Here is a 21,850-nt window from a genome sequence, read left to right as displayed (position 1 = left end):
TATACTTGATTATCATCGCAACAAAATACTATATATATGTACTTTGAATATGCAAAGAGATGTTCTAATTCGCATCCTCAGTTTGTTGGATTAAGAAATTACCTACACACCCTGTACGAAATTGACAAATGTACTGCCTTTTTTCACTGTATACAACTATGGTAAATTCTTCACCTTTTGGTCATAACCTCTTCACATAAGTTATAATCACAATGTATTCTTCTAGCCTACGGATTATCTACCACTTGTGTCCCTACTTTGTATATTTATATGTACCACAAATGCAACAATTATGTACCCATCAAAAAGAAATAAGTGATATAATAACAAATATACAAAAGAAAACAACAGAATAGTAATATGTTAAACATTCATAACAAAACTCAGTTGTCACAGACAATTGTAGACATGTGCATGAATATCATATACAGGTAACCATCAACTACCATGGATTTGTTTACCGAGCCATTACAAATATATTATGGGGAATACAAAGGAGAAAAGGCATATTAAACTGAACAAGGCTTCTATCTCGTCGCTCCACGCTGCCCTTAATGTAGAGATTAACGTTTTACTAGTGTAATTTTACCCTAATGAGAACTAGTCAAAGCTGAGCCCCACTCTGTTCGTCATAACAATTAACAACAACTGAATGACCCTTTAGACATGAGGCTGAGATAACCCCACTGCATGATGTTCACAGGATATGCAGTGCACTCTATATGTGGAAAAAACAAACACCCGAACTGTAAAGTCGGGCTCGTCTCGGGAATTGCTCTGGATCGATGTCCCTTTAAGTCAGTTAGTAATCAGCGGTTGGTTAGTTAAGTTATAATTCCGGGAATTCCCCTGTTCATTTCTAAGAAGTGAACTGTCGCTATATTTATCCCGTGTCGAATGTTCGATTGAACTCCGCAGACAAGATGGCGGGTGCCGGATCACAATTGCGCAAGACAGTTACGTAACTAGATAATATCTCTTACAGGATAGACCGTTGGGAATCGTAAGTATGCAAACATTTATGAAAATGTCTTAAAACTATTACATTTACAATTTGCTCAACTAGCTGTACATGGTGGCGCTGATCACAAGGGGTGTCACTGATCAGATACCACCCCGACAGGTCCGGGGCACCGACTGTAGGCTGTTATAATATGCAAGAAACAGTTATTGTGCCCTGCGTAATCATGTATTCAGAACAATAATAGTGTAGACTGGTGTTTTGGGTGTGTCAGGACTGTTCTCTCTGATAACCTGTATTGAGTGAGTCTCAATCCCAATTTCGACTTCCGCGTTCGAGGACATACTCCCGTCAGAACATTTCTAGAGAACTTGACATGTTAAATATATACACAGACATCAGTCTAGAATGTCGAAGTCTAAATCAGGTCCAGAATGTCGAAGTCTATCAGGTCCAGAATGTTATTTTCTGGAGGTAGGTGGGTGTGACTTGAATCCACGCACAATAGTCGTAGCTGGTTTGACAGGTTCGGTGAAGGAAATATTTTGCTGGTCCAGTAAACATGTTGTTGGTAACGAGCGCGTCGGATTATAGCAGACAGTGACGCTATTGTTTGTTGTGTATATGAGCTGGTTCCCCGAGTAAGCAACCAGAAGGCGGCTACAAACCTCACCCTCTCACTCACATTTGTGGTGATCGATCACCATTAGATAGAATCAAATTTATAGAATCAAATATCTTTCTGAGAAAAATATCTTTTCTAAGGAAAAGATGGTGTTTTTAATACACCAGTTGTGAAACATGAAGAAATATGACACAAATGGTATTATATTTCTATATTTGTTTGAGACAGGAAAAACCTCCGGTCCTACCAACAAGGAAGTTGAAACGTAAAACGAGGAAATGTATATCAATGACCCTATTTTCAGCATTAACGCAATGCATGTCTCTCAGTTGTAATCGTGAAGTAAATACAATTTTAATTAGACAGGTGCCACACCATACTGATTATACTTACAACAGATTTACAAATTTACAGGATTGCAGGACATTTCTTGATTATAATTAAAGTTGAAATAGCAGTTTTGTAAAGCATGGAAATGCTTATATATTGTTATATTCTTATTACTTGGACAAAGAAAAAACTTCTCTTCGCAAGGGCAGAAGAAGGAATCCCCGGTTCTGTTCGATTATTTCTTTTGTCATCACAGGTGTCCAGTCTTTCATTTAGATAATATTTTAATGTATGCGGAAAGTGAAGAAAACCTAGGTGAAACACATAAAAAGCCTTGGAGAATAATCTGCGATTCGACCAGCAGATTCTGTCTAGGGGATTCTGTTGTACCACAGACAGAGCCTTACATTACTTGACCATTGATGTCCCCTTTTCTCGGTGTATAAACTCAAACAGAACTAGATTCCAATATCACAGTAGTATTTCTAAAATAGGTTTAACCAACCTGCGGGAGCGGGGAGCCTAATGTTTAGCAGGGACTTATTGGGTACACGTTTCTATACAGGACAATGCGGAGGTCCGACTGGAATAAGATCAAGGAAAAACTGAGTGAGCTTCACGATGAGCTGGAGGCGAAAGACCTGGTCGAGCACCTGTACGAGAAGGATGTTTTCAGTGACGATGACAAGGAAAGAATCCTGCTCGAGACAACTCGCAAAGATAAAGCAAAGAGACTCCTGGACATACTCCGGACCAAGGAGCTGCAAGATGGCGATGTTTATGAAGTCTTTCTGGTCCAGCTGAGACGCACACAGCCTCACTTGGCGGATATGCTGAAACCACCTGGGAGAGCTAGAAGACAAAGAGCAGCGGGTAAGTGGATAGCGATTGGTATATTTTCCCACATTCGCAAAAACATAGATAAAACCAACAGATCAATTTAGCTAGTAATTAAATGGCCTCCACATGTCTACCATTAAAACCTTTTGAAAGTTTTAATTACTATGGCCTGAAATAACGTTTTGAGCAAGAGTGGCATGACGCTGTTTAAATTTGGAAACAGATGCTCACAAACTGAAATGTAGACAACAAAGGCTGTGGATGATGGAATATCGTTGGACACAAAAGGGAAAGCTCACCATAGGACCTGTAGTCAAACAGCTGACCATGGGACCTTGTGGTCAAACAGCTGACCATGGGACCTTGTGGTCAAACAGCTGACCATGGGACCTTGTGGTCAAACAGCTGACCATGGGACCTCGTGCTCAAACAGTCAGATGACCATGGGATCTTGTGGTCAAACAGCTGACCCTGGGACCTTGTGGTCAAACAGCTGACCACGGGACCTTCTGGGCAAACAGTCAGCTGACCATGGGACCTTGTGGTCAAACAGTCAGCTGACCATGGGACCTTGTGATCAAACAGCTGACCATGGGACCTTGTTGTCAAACAACCAGCTGACCATAGGACCCTGTGATCAAACAGCTGACCATGGGACCTTGTGGTCAAAAAGATGACCATGGAACCTTGTGGTCAAATAGTCAGCTGACCGTGGGATCTTGCGGTCAGACAGCTGACCATGGGACCTTGTGATCAAACAGTCAGATGACCATGGGATCTTGTGGTCAAACAGCTGACCATGGGACCTTGTGGTCAAACAGCTGACCATGGGACCTTGTGGTCAAACAGCCAGCTGACCATGGGACCTTGTGGTCAAACAGCCAGCTGACCATGGGACCTTGTGGTCAAACAGCCAGCTGACCATGGGACCTTGTGGTCAAACAGCCAGCTGACCATTGGACCTTGACCAAACAAAACAGCACAGGCTGACCATGGGACCTTGTGGTCAAAAAGCCAGCTGACCATGGGACCTTGTGGTCAAACAGCCAGCTGACCTTGGGAACCTTGTGGTCAAACAGCTTACCATGGGACCTTGTGGACAAACAGCTGACCATGGGACCTTGTGGTCAGACAGCTGACCATGGGACCTTGCGGTCAAACAGCCAGCTGACCATGGGACCTTGTGGTCAAACAGCTGACCATTGGACCTTGCGGTCAAACACCCAGCTGACCATCGGACCTTGTGGTCAAACAGCCAGCTGACCATGGGACCTTGTGGTCAAACAGCCAGCTGACCATGGGACCTTGTGGTCAAACAGCTGACCATTGGACCTTGTGGTCAAACAGCTGACCATGGACCTTGCAAACAGCTGACCATGGGACCTTGTGGTCAAACAGCCAGCATGCCATGGGACCTTGTGGTCAAACAGCCAGCTGACCATGGGACCTTGTGGTCAAACAGCCAGCTGACCATGGGACCTTGTGGTCAAACAGCTGACCATTGGACCTTGTGGTCAAACAGCCAGCTGACCATTGGGACCTTGTGGTCAAACAGCCAGCTGACCATTGGACCTTGTGGTCAAACAGCCAGCTGACCATGGGACCTTGTGGTCAAACAGCTGACCATGGGACCTTGTGGTCAAACAGCCAGCTGACCATGGGACCTTGTGGTCAAACAGCCAGCTGACCATGGGACCTTGTGGTCAAACAGCCAGCTGACCATGGGACCTTGTGGTCAAACAGCTGACCCTGGGACCGTGTGGTCAAACAGCTGACCCTGGGACCTTGGGTCAAACAGCTGACCGCTGACCAGACCTTGTGGTCAAACAGCCAGCTGACCATGGGACCTTTGTGGTCAAACAGCCAGCTGACCATGGGACCTTGTGGTCAAACAGCCAGCTGACCATGGGACCTTGTGGTCAAACAGCTGACCATGGACCTTGTGGTCAAACAGCCTGAGCTGACCATGTTGTGGTCAAACAAGCAGCTGACCATGGGACCTTGTGGTCAAACAGCCAGCTGACCATGGGACCTTGTGGTCAAACAGCTGACCATGGGACCTTGTGGTCAAACAGCCAGCTGACCATTGGACCTTGCGGTCAAACAGCCAGCTGACCATGGGACCTTGTGGTCAAACAGCCAGCTGACCATGGGACCTTGCGGTCAAACAGCCAGCTGACCATGGGACCTTGTGGTCAAACAGCCAGCTGACCATTGGACCTTGTGGTCAAACAGCCAGCTGACCATTGGACCTTGTGGTCAAACAGCCAGCTGACCATGGGACCTTGTGGTCAAACAGCCAGCTGACCCTGGGACCTTGTGGTCAAACAGCTGACCATGGGACCTTGTGGTCAAACAGCTGACCATGGGACCTTGTGGTCAAACAGTCCAGCTGACCATGGGACCTTGCGGTCAAACAGCCAGCTGACCATGGGACCTTGTGGTCAAACAGCCAGCTGACCACCTTGTGGTCAAACCTGACCATGGGACCTGGTCAAACAGCCAGCTGACCATGGGACCTTGTGGTCAAACAGCCAGCTGACCATGGGACCTTGTGGTCAAACAGCCAGCTGACCATGGGACCTTGTGGTCAAACAGCCAGCTGACCATGGGACCTTGTGGTCAAACAGCCAGCTGACCATTGGACCTTGTGGTCAAACAGCAGCTGACCATGGGACCTTGTGGTCAAACAGCCAGCTGACCATGGGACCTTGTGGTCAAACAGCCAGCTGACCATGGGACCTTGTGGTCAAACAGCCAGCTGACCATGGGACCTTGTGGTCAAAGCAGCTTGACCATGGGACCTTGTGGTCAAAAACAGCTGACCAGGGACCTTGTGACCATGACCATGGGACCTTGTGGTCAAACAGCTGACCATGGGACCTTGTGGTCAAACAGCCAGCTGACCATTGGACCTTGTGGTCAAACAGCCAGCTGACCTTGCCCCTTTGGTCAAACATCCAGCTGACCCTGGGACCGTGTGTTCAAACGGCTGACCATGGGACCTTGCGGTCAAACAATCTTGTAGAGAGTTTTTGTCACTATGAATCTGTATACACTGATCAAAATATGACATATAGGAGGTGGTCCCACAGGTCTCCTTTTCTCTAAGCCAAGTGAAGAAATCAGTGTAAGGGTAGGGTATCAGTTATTTAACCATACTGAACAATATCAGACCATGATGTCATATTCGGGACTCGAGTAAGTCTAGTTTTATGTAAGAGAAATGCATAACGGGTTTGTATGTGCTCCTCCGACAGTCGATAATGTGCTGATCCCTTGTGAGGGAAATGAGACTGATCCCGTTCGTATACGTGTATAGGGTCGACTCCTTCTTACCACTTTCGAGTTGAGGGAATTCCCTGCAATGTCGATTTTCCATATAACATGTGACCTTATCTGTCTCCAGCCTAGTCGTGAGCAACTCGTGCTATTTCATTACAAGCCAAACAGTGACTCGTGCCCCTCTGATAGGCGTATATTGGCGCATGGACATGAGAACTACTTCAAACAAGAACGATAACTCAGTTCCTGTTTCTAATAAACCGAATCACTCGAATATTGTTGTATTCAGAAGAAGTAAACATCTTTGTTGCAACTAAAACAAAATAAGATATTTGCTGGAAACATATCCTAACGTTTAGGTATTACCAGCTGTTCACTTTATATTTCCAAATGCATATTTCTTAATATGGTTCATTTTTCCATTGAATAGGTTAGTAGATATTCCTGTAAGTCCCACTACAGATACACAAAAATGACTTCAAATAGATTTCAAAATGAAAAATTCGCGTGACCTTCCACCATATCCTTAGGTTAATGAAATCCACTGAAAAATGTATTACATCATACTAAAATATCCCCAGTGTTGTGAAATGTAAGCACAGCAGATTACATATACATACACATATTGTTTTAAAACTCGTAACATTTCATAATTGCATTGCTCAAAACTATTTGTCACCTCTTAATAGAAATCAAAATGGGTATTAAAATGAAACAAACTTGGAAAACCAATGAATCTTCAGATGGGGTACGATATGTGCACATCACGTCGGAAAGCGCACGTCAAATAAAAGTAAACACGCACGATCATCAATGCAAACAATCAATGTGAAACAAGGGTGCCGTTGTGTGAACGAACGCACGTGTGTTGATTTGAATCTCTAACAGTTCGTTGCCCTAAAAAAACCCTTCAAATCAGGCAACACAACTCTGTTAGCTAATGTTAAACTGACGATACATATTTTTCACGTCATTTAAAACAATAGCATATCGCCCTAACTGATTTAAGTACTCGGAATTATTTTTATCTAAGTACCAAAATCCTTACGCGGATTCTGTTTGGTTTGTCGTCTCTTCGCACATAACATAGGGGGAGAGTCTTCATGAAGGTTATGGAAATGGGGAGTGGTGACGAATGTCTTGAGTAGGGTATAGAGGAAGGTCGTTGTGCTAGAGGTAGAGAACATTTAAGATAACACTATGCTATTTTTCGGTGGTTTATGGTAGTAATGTTTAGCTGCTGCTCACATTATTCAATTAGCCGTGTATGTTTCACCTTGTTGCTGAGGTGCAGTGTTAACATGATATGTGTTTACGTTATTTGTGATGTGGACTTCTGAAGGTCGAATGCCTTCAACAGACGCACATGTGGTATTGCGAAGCCTCTGAGATGTAGATTCCTCACTGTGTAACATTCATTTGGATAATAAATACATTAAAACTAAAAACAGTACAACTTGAGCAATCCAACACTTCTACCAAATGTAGGAATAAGTCGTTTAAGTTCATTTGGGATAACGATAAATTAGAACAGTTTAGAGAAAATATTTTGTCAGATAACGTACAAGAATTACTAGATAAATCGATTGACTGTGCTTTCGTTAATATTGATGATAGTATAAGCTATATGACCGAGGCACTCTGTCTGGCCGCCTCTTGCATGAAGAAAACAGTTAGCCCTCCCCCAACAACAACTAATAAATGGTTTGACTCTGAATGTGAAAGATTAAAATCAGACCGATGTAGAGCTCTGAATAAGTTTAGGAAATCTAAAGATAAAGAATCATACGATCAATATTGCGCAAAAAGAAATAAATATAACTCAATTTGTAAGGAAAAACGCCTTAATTATTATAAAGAGAAGCAGAGAGTAATAGAAAACAGTATATCTGATTCAAAAATATTTTGGTATGAACTCAAACACCTGAATACTAGACATGAAGCTCAAAAACAACATCGAAATGGACGACTGGCTAGAACACTTTCGGACACTGTTTAACTCTTTACATAATGAAAATGACGATGTAACATGTGATAATTCCGAGAATGAAAACCCATCAGATCCGAATTCAGAGCTTACCAAGGTAATACTTGATTCCCCAATTACTAGAGATGAAATCTTAGATAGCATTAACCAATTGAAATGTAATAAATCACCAGGAATTGATAAAACAATATCTGAATTTTTTAAATACTCAGCAGATCTTATCGTCCCGTACTTAGAATTGCTCTTTAATTTGATATTAGAAACTGGTACGTTCCCCAGATGTTGGGCAATTGGCATAATAGTTCCTATCCATAAACAAGGTAATATATATAATCCAAATAATTACAGAGGCATAACACTACTGAGCATATTTAGTAAAACTTTCACCTCTATAATAAATAAAAGACTTGTAAACTGGGGAGACTCAATGGATAAGATCAGCGAAGCGCAAGCTGGCTTCAGACAGGGATATAGGACAGTAGATAATATGTTTATACTGCAAAAGCTTTCGATTCAATACAACGAAAAAAACTTTGGCTTCTATTTAATACCCACGGTCTCAGTGGTAAAATGAGTAAACCTTTATCCAATATGTATGAAAATGTCAAGTCTTGCATTAAAAGTAATCATAATTATTCAGAAACATTCGACTCGCAACTTGGTGTGAGACAAGGCTGTATACTAAGCCCATTTCTATTTTCCTTTTTTATAAATGAGTTAGCACGACAAATCGAAACTAATTGTGTACACTGGATTCAACTCCACCCTGATATAGTTCATATTTTCCTATTGCTATTTGCAGATGACATTGTTTTGTTCTCAAGCACGATTAATGGCTTACAGAATCAAATTAATGAACTTGAAAGTTACTGCGATAAATGGAAATTAACTGTAAATAGAGAAAAAACGAAAATTGTTGTATTCAAAATGGAGGCAAATTGTCAAAAAAAGGAAAACTGGTTATATAAAGGTATGCAGCTGGAGTGTATTGGCTTTTATAAATATTTGGGACTATATTTCACCAGTGGCCTGTCATGGACGAGGCATGTGAAATATGCAGCGTTACAGGGACAAAAAGCATTAATTGGAATTATGAAACAGTTGAGTGTACTTAGTAATATTTACTACTCTTCATTCTTTAAAATATTTGATGCCAAAGTCAGTCCAATTTTATCATATGGGGCCGAAATGTGGGGAATAACAAAATTTGACGAAATTGAAAAATCCATTTATACGCATGCAAAAAGTTCCTGGGAGTTAAAATTAACACTATTAACGCAGTGATTTATGATGAATGCGGTAGGTACCCAATGCACATTCTTACAAGCATTAAAGTTATTAAGTACTGGCTAAAACTGTTGATTATGCCTTCAAATCGCTTACCCAAGAAGTGTTATAATATGATGTTGTTATATGATAAAGGCGGACAAAAAAATTGGTCAACCAATGTAAAAACCTTTTTATATTCTATTGGTGTTGGAATTACATGGAATAGACAATATGTCGAATCACCTACGTTATTCATACAATCCTTAACGACAAGACTAAAAGATCTGTATATTCAAACATGGAGTGAAAGGATATCCTTATCAAATAAATGCATGTACACCATTGTTTAAAAGTGCCATAGTTCTTGAGTCATATCTATCCTGTGTTAATGTTAAAAAGTTTAGAATAGCGCTGGCACGATTCAGATGCTCTTCTCATGATTTGTTGATTGAAAGAGGCAGATATATGAATGTAAAAAGAGAAAATAGAATATGTACACTTTGTGATTTTAACGAACTAGAAGTTGAATTACATTTTCTCCTAATATGTCCATTTTATAACCGGTTGCGAACAAAATATATCAAAAGATATTACTATGTCCATCCCAATGTGATAAAATTCTCCTCATTGTTAAGTAGTAAAAATCCAGTTCTTCTACAAAATATTTCAATGTTCATTTACTATGCTATGATTACCCGATCTAAATTCCTCTCAAATGTAACATAACTTTATGTACTATAGGCCTGTGGCCTTCTCAGTGCAAATAAAGATGATTATTATTGTGTGTTTGGTAGCCAGTAATTATGTACGCTGGTTCGTCGTATAGTGTTGTCGTCATTAAGCAGTGATCAGAATGATAATGTGTTATACGTTTAGCACTTTACATGAAGTTTTGCTTACCGAAATGGCTCTGACCCATCCTGAAGGGAGTCTGGCTACATTGAAAAACATTGTTATGGCCTTTACTCCGTCATTTGCGCAACATATGTGATGAAATGTGGATGATAAGCTAGTAGCAGGGCTTAACAGAGGTGTCCCGACTTTTGGCCATGTCCGACACCTATTATTCCTGTGCAACCCGAACATACTAAAAACTGAAATGTTTATCATCATTACTCAGCCCTTAGTAATATTTTAAGTCCAACTGAGATGAAATGATTCATCATTTTCTGTTTTGTTTTGTAACTAAACTGCTGGTAATCTATTTTACATGTTGTTCTCTTTCCACCAGCAACAGAGTCATATAATATCAGGAACCTGGACACAGATCAACTTTGTGAGTTTCTAGCCCCATTGCTCAAGAAGAACAATATTGATGAGGATGTTCTGAAAACAATGAAACAGGAGAAAATTGATGGCAGTGTATTTCTGACCATGGACAGAAGCTCAATGAAAGAGGTATTCCCTGATTTGAAATTTGGAGAAAGAACTAAGATCTTAATGGAAAGGGATGAATTCATCGAGAGTGGTAAGCTACAAACTGGATTACAGGGGGATGTCATGTCTGTAGAGCGTCGTCTGCAAGAAAGGGAATATGCAAGAAAGTTTGACACCAAAACAGGCTGCACAGAAAAGTACAAGAAAGGGAAGATTCTTGAAAACCTCCAGACACGTCCTGGCAACATGATCGACCCAACCCACTACTGTATCACGTTTGATGGTTTAGATAAAGACTCTGCTCTTGAGGCAATTGGATGGGAAACTATGAAATTTGCCTCAGCCTGTATGAATGACCGCACTAATGGGACGGTACACTTTGGCGTCTATGATGGCTCGGATACCGATCACTCACATGGCGAAGTATTGGGTATAACACTGGAACGGAAGGATTGTGAAGACACTATTGTCAAATCAATTCAGAACTGTTTTCCTTCTGATCAACAAGACGTTGCCTCTGAATGCATTCATCCTGCCAAATATGTAGACGTTATTGACAACAAGGAGGTCTGTGGCTATATTCTAGAGATAGATGTTGAACCCCAAGAACGCCTTGTTAAGGATCAAGCATTTTTTATAAAAGATCAGTATATGAAACCACGTCAGAAAGGATCAGGTCAAAAACTGTTCAGGTTGAAATCGGGTGCCCCTGATGATGAGAGTGCAGATGGGGTTTATCAGTACATGAGTACAAAGTCAACACTTGATGAAAAAAGGAAAGACGCTGAGAAAATATATGTGGCAAAAACAGCACAAGGCATGAATATGCTTCAACAACTCCGCATGTTCCTTTGTGACGGGGATACACAAATGGGAGATATATATCCAATTCTTGTAATCAGCCCACTTGACAAAAGCATGTCATCACAGGAAATCCATGCTCGCTTTTCTTTCATTGCGGACTTCGAGTGGGTGTGTATCTTTGACTTTGATCCTGAAGGGCACAAAACGGGTATCTATGAATACCTTACAGAAGAACAGAAGATGGCTTTCAAACTGATGCTTACAGACGATTTTGACCAGAGAGGATGTGAACACCATGAAGCAAAATCCAGAGATGACAAACTAAATGAAGACATGGAATCATCACATCTTAAACCGTGGATTTTCTGCAATGGCTTTGAACCTTTGGAAAACCAGGTTTGGGAGTTTTGGAATGGAAGAAAAAGAGAAGTGAAGGATTTAAAGAAGCAGTAAGGTACTTTTCTCATCTGGTACCAAATGACAGGGCCATGCTAGTTTACCTTCTGGTTTCCAAAGAATATGATGTTATGCTCGAAGCAGCAGAGGAGCTAATCCAAAGATTCCAGAATCAGTGGATGATGTTGGCAGAATCGAACGCTGTAGCTGCACAATGGAAGGAACAGCTATTTAACAGACAAGTTGATGACCAAACTTCTCTGAATACCCGATGTCTAACTCAGTGTAAGTGGGAAGAAATCAACGCATGCTTGAAGGAGATAACAGGTCCAGATGACCCACTGACAAAAGCTGAATGTCATTTGACTACAACAACGGGTGTATATACGGTACTTCCAAAGAACACGCAGAATGAAATGTGTGATCTTGAGATATTAAGTGCCACAGCTTGTAGTGAGCTGGAAACAATGGGGGAAGAAGAAAAATTCAAAATCCAAACGGAGGCAGAAAAACACTTCTACGAAGGTCATTCTCCATCATGGGTGAATTTTTATTCTGCTCATGTTCAAACACGAAAGATTCATGGCAGTATTCTGGAGAATGTGAAAGATACGCTCAAAGGAAATGTTTCAGATAACCACAATATCGGCCGAGTAACATTATACCACCAACCAGGATCGGGTGGCACAACAACAGCAAAGGGGCTTCTGTGGGACCTGAAGGAAAGGTACAGGTGTTGCATTCTTCACAAATATTCCAAGGAATCTCACAAACAAATTGTATCCCTGTGGCAGTACAAGGAAGAGAAACGCAGTCCAGTACTTGTGATGGTAGATAATCTTGAAGAAGATAAACTCCAAACTCTGATGGAATTGTTAAAAGTTGAAGCAAGCACTCACTTCCAAGGATTTCCTGGTGTTTTGTGTGTTTTACTCATATGTCATCGACAAACATGTCTTCCTACAAACAGAGAAGGAATGATGTTTATGTTGACTCAAGAATTAAACCCTGAAGAAAAGAACTGGTTTCAATCAAAATACTTTGAACTAACGCAAAGCTTCAAAAGACAAAAAGGACCCAATCCAAAAAATCTTTTGTCACTGAACATTATGAAGGAAAATTTCAGCGAAATTTACATTGAAAATACCGTAAACGAGATCATACTGAGTATAAAATCTCACCAGGAGAAATCTCTGCTGAAATATGTATCACTCCTAAATGCCTATGACCTCCGTTTCCGTGGTGTGCCAGTTCCTTGCTTTGACCTTCTCATGTCAGAGAGAAAGCGCATAACAGGACAGCGATGGGAGAAATGTTTAAGCACCCCATTGAAGATGCTTATAACCACTACAAAAGATCAAACAAAATCTATACGTGTCATAAATCCATTACTTTGTAAGTGGATTCTGACAATTCTCATGAAAGTGGATGGCCAGACACTCAGCGATGTAATGCTAGAATTCCTAAATTCAGAATTTTGCAAATGGCGGGTAGATGTGGCAAGCAGAGACCTTTTCAAAATCTTGAAGGAAATTATGAAACTGAGAGAACCTACTGCATCTGGAAAACCATCAACCTTTTCACGTCTGATTCAGGAGCTTTATGACTCAAAGGATGTTGATGCAGCTGCAGAGATCCTAGAAACAACTTTTGACAAAACTTCAGATATCTACATTGCTCAGCAGTTGGCACGTCTGTTCATCGTATGTGAGAACTGGGATCAGGCAATCAGATATGCATCTGAAGCGACAGATAAACAGCCAAACAACTCGTATTTGTGGGACACACATGGACAGATCTTCAAAGTCAGACTTTCGAAATTGTTCGAGACAGGGTTAGCAACAGATCCTGAAGACACTAAGAAGCTAATGAAAGAAGCAGTAGAATGTGCTTATGAAGGCACTGAAAGATTCATCAAGGTTCAACAGCTCAGCAGCTTGGAAGACATCATCGATCGAAACACAGCCGGGTATTTTGGACAAGTTGACATTTGCAGTTCTCTCCTGGACACATTGTCCCTCATTCCGGATTTCAAGAACAAAGCCAATCTCAGGATGTTTCTACAAGGGGAATCATCATCAAAGCCAACAGAACTAGATCTAGTGACAGATGAACAACGTTTATGGTTACAATCCCTTCAAAAACATGTCTTCATGACACTGAGAAAACTGGACGACGAGGCTGACAAGTACAGAGTGGAATGTACTGGTCCTCAATCACGGAATTATCACTTCTTTCAGAGAAGAAATATTGACAAGTTGAGGCAAACAATCAGCAGGTACTTTGGTGATGAGGATGCTCCCACTTTGTCTGGAGCTGCAAAATTAACACCAGATAAACGCCGCCGCCAAGTTCGAAATTTTGGGGTTTACTCTTTGCAAAACGTACTTCAGCTGCTGAAAGAAAAAAATTCAAGAGACATATTGTTGACCATTTATGGCTTGAGTCAAATGAACCTTGCGTCAAAACCTTTGCCATTTGATTGTCGCATTGCAATTGGATCAGCACTGGCCCTGCTTCAGGTCGCTCCATCAGCCTCAGATCTGCCTTCATTTGCTGTTTTGTTGGAGGCTAGCTCTTGTCTGTATGACATGAACCATGAAGACAAGTACATTGACCTTGAACCCTACCTTTACCTGCTGCTGCTTCATTGGCCAACACCAAACAGGAAACACCATCAACTTGCCAAGACAGTTAAACTTGCTGAAGCACTGACCAAATGGAAGGATGCATATAGAAGAAAATATCCCAGACAACAAAGAAATCCACATGGAACTGAGAGGCCATTTTTCTTTCTCACGAAACGAGAAGGTATTGAAAGTGTTGTACATTATCATCAGTTGAGGAATTACAACAAAGCATTTGGGAATTACAAACTTCAGAGTCTTTTAAGTATCAGAGAAAACCAGAATCTGTTCCACAGGTTTAAAGGCCTGCTGGCAGGAAACGGATGGGAGGTCAACATACGATGGGAAACGCAAAGCGGCAACAAACTACCAGCTTTCACCATACCTCTCCACACAAGAGAATCACGCCCGTCTCTACGAAACAAGCCGGTTAGTTTCGTGATTGGGTTTGGTTGGTCAGGTCCAATGGCATGCGACATACAAACTGAGTCAACCAATCTTGGAGCTGTCACTCCTGCACATAGCCTGGCTCCCCTACAGCACCTGATGCCGACCGTCAGATGTGTACCACCAGCCCTTCATACGGACGTGGGTCATCTCATAGCTATCAACGAGAAATTGAAGCAGATCCAGCGGCTGAAACACATTCCAAGAAACCGCCTCCATCCACAGCAGGTGCGTATGGCTACAACACATGTTTGTATATCAATTACTAATCAATGTTTACTGCATCCGGTTGTAGCTATCTGTTATCTACTTAGGCATCAGTCCTATTTCTTGCTTCATGCTTCAATATATACATCTTGTTTAGATATGACGTCTTATTGAGTACTTGTGTTTATCGCTATATTTCAGCTGTCTCTGATGCAGCAGGAGACACATCTTCTGTACCAGAAGGACGCACTACTGCGACAGCGGCGCGAGGAATGCCTGGGCTTTCTCTGAGACTCTTCCAATTCCAGATGGCGCCATGGCAAACCTGATACTGGAAAGTGTGCAAACACTAAACTTGATGCATTCTTATTAGCATGCAAATATCCTTCATTATCTTGTAATAGTTGCTAGTGCCTCGTATCAACTTGTAACTTTTGAATTATGTTTATCATTGTATTGATGATCATTTTACATTAGCCACATTGTGCATGGAGGATTGCATTTTCAGACTAGTGCAATAAAATAACACACACGCACGCATGCACGCGCTGCTAATCGTTCTCCAACATGCTTCAAGGTATCTCCAGAGTCAGATGTTGGTGAGCATGTTGGGTTTATGTAAATGCCACTAATTGACTGTGTTCACCAACAGTAGTGTTGTACAGATAAACTGATAGATGACCAATTTGATGTTCATCCCCTGCGTAAACAATTACTGTGTGTTAATTCAACATTGCTGTGAGCCCATCGATGACACAGGAATGGATATCTGATGTAATAAAGGATTGTTGCAATTTCTCGTGATATATCATAATTACAAACATGCGTTAAATGGTGTTATTTATATAGATGTACAAAACATATTTCTGATGAAATTTGGAGAAGAGGACATTTATTGATACAATCCCTCACTTTCAATACATGAAATGGTTATAAATGACTCCTGATGAACATACTGATGTTGCCCCAGTATGATTACATCCCGATGTTGAACACCTGTAGTTACATGCAAATATTGCACCGCCATCGTTACATCAAGACATCAAGATGTTGCACACACAGCCGTCTCTACATCCTGATGTTGCCCTCAACATGGTTACACCCTGACGTTGCCCCCAACATAGTCACATCCTGATGTTGCCCCCAACATGGACACATCCTGATGTTGCCTCCCAACATGGTCACATCCTGATGTTGCCCTCAACATGGTTACACCCTGACGTTGCCCCGAAAATGGTTACACCCTGACGTTGCCCCGAAAATGGTTACACCCTGATCTTGCCCCAACATGGTCACATCCTGATGTTGCCCCCAACATGGTCACATCCTGATGTTGCCCCCAACATGGTTACACCCTGATGTTGCCCCCAACATGGTTACACCCTGATGTTGCCCCCAACATGGTTACACCCTGATGTTGCCCCCAACATGGTTCACCCTGATGTTGCACCCAACATGGTTACACCCTGATGCTGCACCCAACATGGTTACATCCTGATGTTGCACCCAACATGGTTACTTCCTAATGTTACCCTGTTGTTGCCCCCTGTAGTTACATCCAGATGTTGGTCCCCTGTAGTTATATCCTGATGTTGCCCCCAACATGGTTACTTCCTGATGTTGCCCTCAACATAGTTACATTCTGATGTTGGCCCCAACATGGTTATTTCCTAACGTTGCACCTCTGTAGTTACACCCTGATTTTGCCCCCATGCAGTTACATCATGATGTTGACCCCCAACATGATTACTTCCTAATGTTGCACCCCTGTAGTTACATCCTGATGTTTCCCCCCTGTAGTTACACCCTGATGTTGCCCCCAACATGGTCACACCCTGATGTTGCACCCCTGTAGTTACTCTCTGATGTTGCCCCCTGGTAGATATGTTGCACTAAACGTGGTTACATCCTGATGTTGCACCACTAGTTTCTACAGCTTGATGTTGCCCCCTGGTGGTTACAGCCTGATGTTGCACCAAACGTGGTTACAGCCTCATACATACATACATACATACATACATACATACATACATACACATACATACATACATACATACATACATACATACATACATACATACATACATACATACATATGACCTGGAGAAGTGTTCGTCTAATTACATTTGCACCTTACATGACTATATATATAGCTATGAGCCTATATAACAGCTTTTATCTTACCTCACACATAAATATCGCTTTCTGATTGGCTGAGCGCTCTTCTATTATGTTCAATCTACCCGCTTACAAACGAGTAACATTTCAATGTACCCCGCTGTCAATGTCAACTCATTTGGTACTTCGTGGTAGTAATTCTTTATCTCGAATTACATTGAATCACGCATGATGTACGGAAATTACCGATGTTTTGCGAATGCAAATCGATTGAAGGGGAATAACTCTAAATCTGTTTTTCTTGTCAGCAAAATCAAGTGATGGCTACAAGAAGATTTGTACCCGTGCTTCAAACATTTCAAAATTAAGATTAAGGTGTTCGGTAAGATAAATACGTTGTTCACTGGTCCGTCGGGTCCCATGGGTTGATGTACGCTCGATGTTTGTTTATGTTCAACAAACAGCGAGGGTACATCAACCCATGGGCCCCGAGGGACCAGTGAACAACTTATAATGTACAAACTGACCAACGAAATTTGACCGTGTTGGAAAACACGCATACATTTATATATATCTCTGCACCTGCCAAGCGGTCTCTTGGACCCTACTCACACCTCAGAGGATCAGTCACATGTTCAGGACTCTCAGCAACGACAGTGAAACTGAGAAGTAGAACTTGATACTCATATATGTCATGGGCACTTTATACTGATTTGAATATTTTTTTTGTACTTTCCATCCTTTGCTAAGTGTAAATGTAAATACATCTTATACGATTGTAATAAAGTTTTTCATCATGTATATAGTTAGTTTTCATGGGTTTTTTTTTTCGCATTTACCAAAAGTAAGTAGTGTCTTGCCAATGAACAGCTCCTGGGCCCATGAAATAGTCCTTCAAATAATTTCTTTGGTTGGCGCCATCTAGTGGGGTAACGTTCCTCGCACCCCGGTTATCCTCATCAAGCAGCTGTGTGCAGGAGCGCCACTCGCCTGGGGTGAGTGAATAGTCCCCATTCCCCGGTCTATGAGGTTCATCTGACTGTTCCGGTTCCTCGTTCTCAGCATGTTGTGTACAGTGACGCAGGCCTGGGTTATCTGTTCAGCTCTGTCTCAGCTCAGCTCTGCAGTGCTATTTAGGGAGCCGAGGAAGATCTGGAACCTCATAGCCAGTATCCCGAAGGTATTCTCCACCACTCGTCTGGCCCGAGACAGTCAAAACCTTTGATATAATATTGCATACACCCAAATATACTAAGTTATAATTTGATTTAGGTATTTATGGAAAAGAATAATTACCTGCAGTTGAAGAATTGCTGATCGGGGTTCATCTGACGCATGGAAAAGGACTTCATCATCCAGGGGCGGAGTGGAAAGGCATCGTCTCCGATCATGAAGTATGGCACACCATACGGGGAATACAAGGTCATCGCCCTCCATCCGATCTCGTGAATGGTTGAAGACCATCAGCGTCTGATGCTGATCCCTTGGCCCCGACGTTGACCCACGGGAACTTGTAGTCGGCATCCGCGAGTGCCAGCAAGACGATAGAGAAGAAGTTCTTGTGGTAGAAGAGGGACCCGCTTTTGGGAGACTCCTTGATGCGCATGTGCTCGCCATCAAACGCACCGGTGCAATATGGAAATTGCCACCTTTTCTTGAAAGCACGGGCTACAGTATTCCATCTACTCTGATCCCACTCATCTGACCGATATTCAGCTTTGAAGGCGTCAAGGATGGGATTGATGTGCTTACGGCTGAGCTTTTTGGCTTTGGCTTTGGAGGACGGTTGACATTCACCAGGTCATCCACCAGTTCAAGCAGGTGCCAGGCTATCTGCACCCAAATGGTAAGCAGTCTTCGCGTCTCGGGGCTCACCAGGTTTACGTCAAGGTTCCTGATGGTGATGTGACTACTTTGCAGGCCTCTAATTGCATGGTTACCTGGTGAAAATGCACCCTGTAATTTATACAATTTGGAAACCAAGGTTCTACTCGGCAGGAGAATGGAATTTCCGTCGATAATCAGTCGCTCCGGTTGAACACAGGTCGCGGTGAGGTCGGGCCGGTCGACTTAGGACGAAATTAATTCGAAATTAGGTCGATATACAGGTCTAGCTGGTCGAGTATAGGTCTTCTCAACTTAGCCGACCTAAGGCGAAATAGGTCGACTGAAGTCGAACTAACATCGAACTAAGGTCGTTAAGGTCCTTACGAGGTCGTTATGAGGTCGTTTTGAGGTCGTTGTGAGGTCGAGATACCCCCCAGGTCTAGACCGGTCGAGTAGTTTGCGAGGTCGAGTCGGTCGAGCTCCTGAGGTCGCCACTGGGACCGCACCATTAAGAGTAATAGTGCATGTATGTCGTACGATGGTCCCTATTTACTTGTAATTTCACATCCCTGACTTGAAAAAAAAGAAACAAGAATCTGAATTAGGGACATTGGTACAAAAAGAGATGTTTTCAATGTTTAAGAATAGCGTTACAGTATTCTATTTGACTTTACCTTCTGGCTGATATATGATTCTGTTTATTCACATACATAAACACACAGGTACACATAACGTTCTTCCTACAGGTCGAAGGTAAAGTCATAGGATCTTCTTATAAAGGAACTTCGAAGACAAAACGACTAAACCGGAACCAGCCTTGTTATCTTATAATTCTGGTTGGCACTTACTTTGATAGTGTCTAGATTCGACGACTTTTGCCCGTGAAACGTCCTCAAAGCATGGATTCCAGAAGGGGAACATTGCTGGTATTTGCTAAGTAACAGTATCATGCCATTAACATCCCTGCTCTCACGGTCCATCTTGTGGTCTGGTAATTCAGACTGAACTTTGCAAAATCATACCTGTATGTATATGGGAAGAATGAGAACCGGTCTTCTGGTAGCAGGAACATGAAACCGGTGATCAGTGGGGATAGTGTGTATAGGACTGTTTCACTCCTGTTGGCTACCCCCGGCTTCGTCCATGTCCAGTAGTCCCCAGGGTCTGAAATAGGACTTGTGGGCAGGAAATTGGATCGAACAAAGATGCATTTTACATGCCAAGTATTAAAAAGGCGTAGCGAATTTCGGATATTGTAAGAAGGCGGTGGGCGGTGGCGCATCAAGGAATGATATCGAGGGAGATGAAGATTGTTGTAGTTGTTGGTCAAGGGGATGGAGTGGAGGATGTGATCAAGGACGGTGACAGGTCAAGGGGATGTGATCGAGGACGGTGACGGATCAAGGGCGTGGAGTGGAGGATGTGATCGAAGACGGTCGTGGGGCAAGGGCTAGTGTGGAGGATGTGATCGAGGACGGTGACGGATCAAGGGCGTGGAAAGGAGGATGTGATCGAGCACGGTCGTGGGTCAAGGCTGGTGTGGAGGATGTAATCGAGGACGGTCGTGGGTCAAGGACTGGTGTGGAGGATGTGATCGAGGACGATGACGGATCAAGGGCGTGGAGTGGAGGATGTGATCGAGGACGGTCGTGGGGCAAGGGCGTGGAGTGGAGGATGTGATCGAGGACGGTGACGGATCAAGGGCGTGGAGTGGAGGATGTGATCGAGGACGGTCGTGGGTTAAGGGCATGGAGTGGAGGATGTGATCGAGGACGGTGACGGTTCAAGGGCATGGAGTGGAGGATGTGATCGAGGACGGTCGTGGGTCAAGGACGTGGAGTAGAGGATGTGATCGAGGACGATGACGGTTCAAGGGCATGGAGTGGAGGATGTGATCGAAGACGGTGACAGTTCAAGGGCATGGAGTGGAGGATGTGATCGAGGACGATGACGGATCAAGGGCGTGGAGTGGAGGATGTGATCGAGGACGGTGACGGTTCAAGGGCATGGAGTGGAGGATGTTATCGAGGACGGTCGTGGGTTAAGGGCATGGAGTGGAGGATGTGATCGAGGACGATGACGGTTCAAGGGCATGGAGCGGAGGATGTGATCGAGGACGGTCGTGGGTCAAGGGCGTGGAGTGGAGGATGTGATCGAGGACTGTGACGGTTCAAGGGCATGGAGGGGAGGATGTGATCGAGGACGGTGACGGTTCAAGGGCATGGAGTGGAGGATGTGATCGAGGACGATGACGGATCAAGGGCGTGGAGAGGAGGATGTGATCAAGGACGGTGACAGGTCAAGAGGGTGGTGTGGGGGATGTGATCGAGGACGGTCGTGGGTCAAGGGCGTGGAATGGACGATGTGATCGAGGGAAGAGGTAGGGCAAGGGGGAGAATGTTGTGGGTAGTGGGTGTCAGTGAGGAGAACAGAGAAGGTGAATCACAGAAGATGTGATCTAGAACGGTGAGCTAAAGTTGTTGGTGCGGGAGATGTGATCGTGGACGGTGGCCGGTCAGAACGGTTGTGTGAGGACAGAGAAGGTGGTTGTGGCGGTGGTGTGGAGGATGTGATCGAGGATGGTGGCGTGTCAGAGGGGATGTGTGAGGACACAGAAGTTGGACAGTGGCGGTGGTGTGGAGGATGTGATCGAGGATGGTGGCGTGTCAGAGGGGATGTGTGAGGACACAGAAGTTGGACAGTGGCGGTGGTGTGGAGGATGATGAGGGGATGGACACAGAAGGCGTGTG

At 43.2% G+C, this 21,850-nt stretch overlaps 2 protein-coding genes and 1 long non-coding RNA gene across 4 annotated transcripts; 2 read left to right on the top strand and 1 right to left on the bottom strand.

Annotated features, from left to right (window-relative positions):
* The first annotated feature begins 913 nt into the window (after positions 1–913).
* On the top strand, positions 914–13,304 carry LOC124289011 (sterile alpha motif domain-containing protein 9-like). Its single transcript, XM_046725609.1, has 3 exons — positions 914–1,003; positions 2,482–2,789; positions 10,529–13,304. Exons 2-3 carry the CDS (start codon positions 2,486–2,488, stop codon positions 11,929–11,931), a joined length of 1,707 nt encoding a protein of 568 aa, XP_046581565.1. The 5' UTR covers positions 914–1,003; positions 2,482–2,485; the 3' UTR covers positions 11,932–13,304.
* On the bottom strand, positions 3,097–4,046 carry LOC124289013. 2 transcript variants are annotated; one of them, XR_006901561.1, is made up of 3 exons: positions 3,821–4,046; positions 3,563–3,622; positions 3,097–3,262 (listed from the first exon to the last, which is right to left on the bottom strand). It is a non-coding gene; the product is annotated as an uncharacterized LOC124289013 (long non-coding RNA). The 2 variants fall into 2 exon arrangements; XR_006901560.1 differs by having other exon boundaries at positions 3,563–3,590.
* Positions 11,967–15,821, top strand: LOC124289010 (sterile alpha motif domain-containing protein 9-like). Its single transcript, XM_046725608.1, has 2 exons — positions 11,967–15,176; positions 15,357–15,821. The coding sequence occupies exons 1-2, from the start codon at positions 11,967–11,969 to the stop codon at positions 15,444–15,446; spliced, it is 3,300 nt and encodes a 1,099-aa protein (XP_046581564.1). The 3' UTR covers positions 15,447–15,821.
* Positions 15,822–21,850: the final 6,029 nt, after the last annotated feature.

This window comes from Haliotis rubra, unplaced genomic scaffold (assembly GCF_003918875.1).
Source record: "Haliotis rubra isolate DU_JTF1 unplaced genomic scaffold, ASM391887v1 Scf43, whole genome shotgun sequence".
Lineage (NCBI taxonomy): Eukaryota > Metazoa > Mollusca > Gastropoda > Lepetellida > Haliotidae > Haliotis > Haliotis rubra.
This window is presented reverse-complemented; position numbering and strand designations above follow the sequence as displayed.

Coding starts and splice junctions, on each gene's coding strand:
- LOC124289010 (XM_046725608.1), top strand. CDS start 11,967: ATGCTAGTTTACCTTCTGGTTTCCAAAGAATATGATGTTATGCTCGAA. Junction 15,177..15,356: donor ACCGCCTCCATCCACAGCAG/GTGCGTATGGCT, acceptor GCTATATTTCAG/CTGTCTCTGATGCAGCAGGA.
- LOC124289011 (XM_046725609.1), top strand. CDS start 2,486: ATGCGGAGGTCCGACTGGAATAAGATCAAGGAAAAACTGAGTGAGCTT. Junction 2,790..10,528: donor TAGAAGACAAAGAGCAGCGG/GTAAGTGGATAG, acceptor TCTTTCCACCAG/CAACAGAGTCATATAATATC.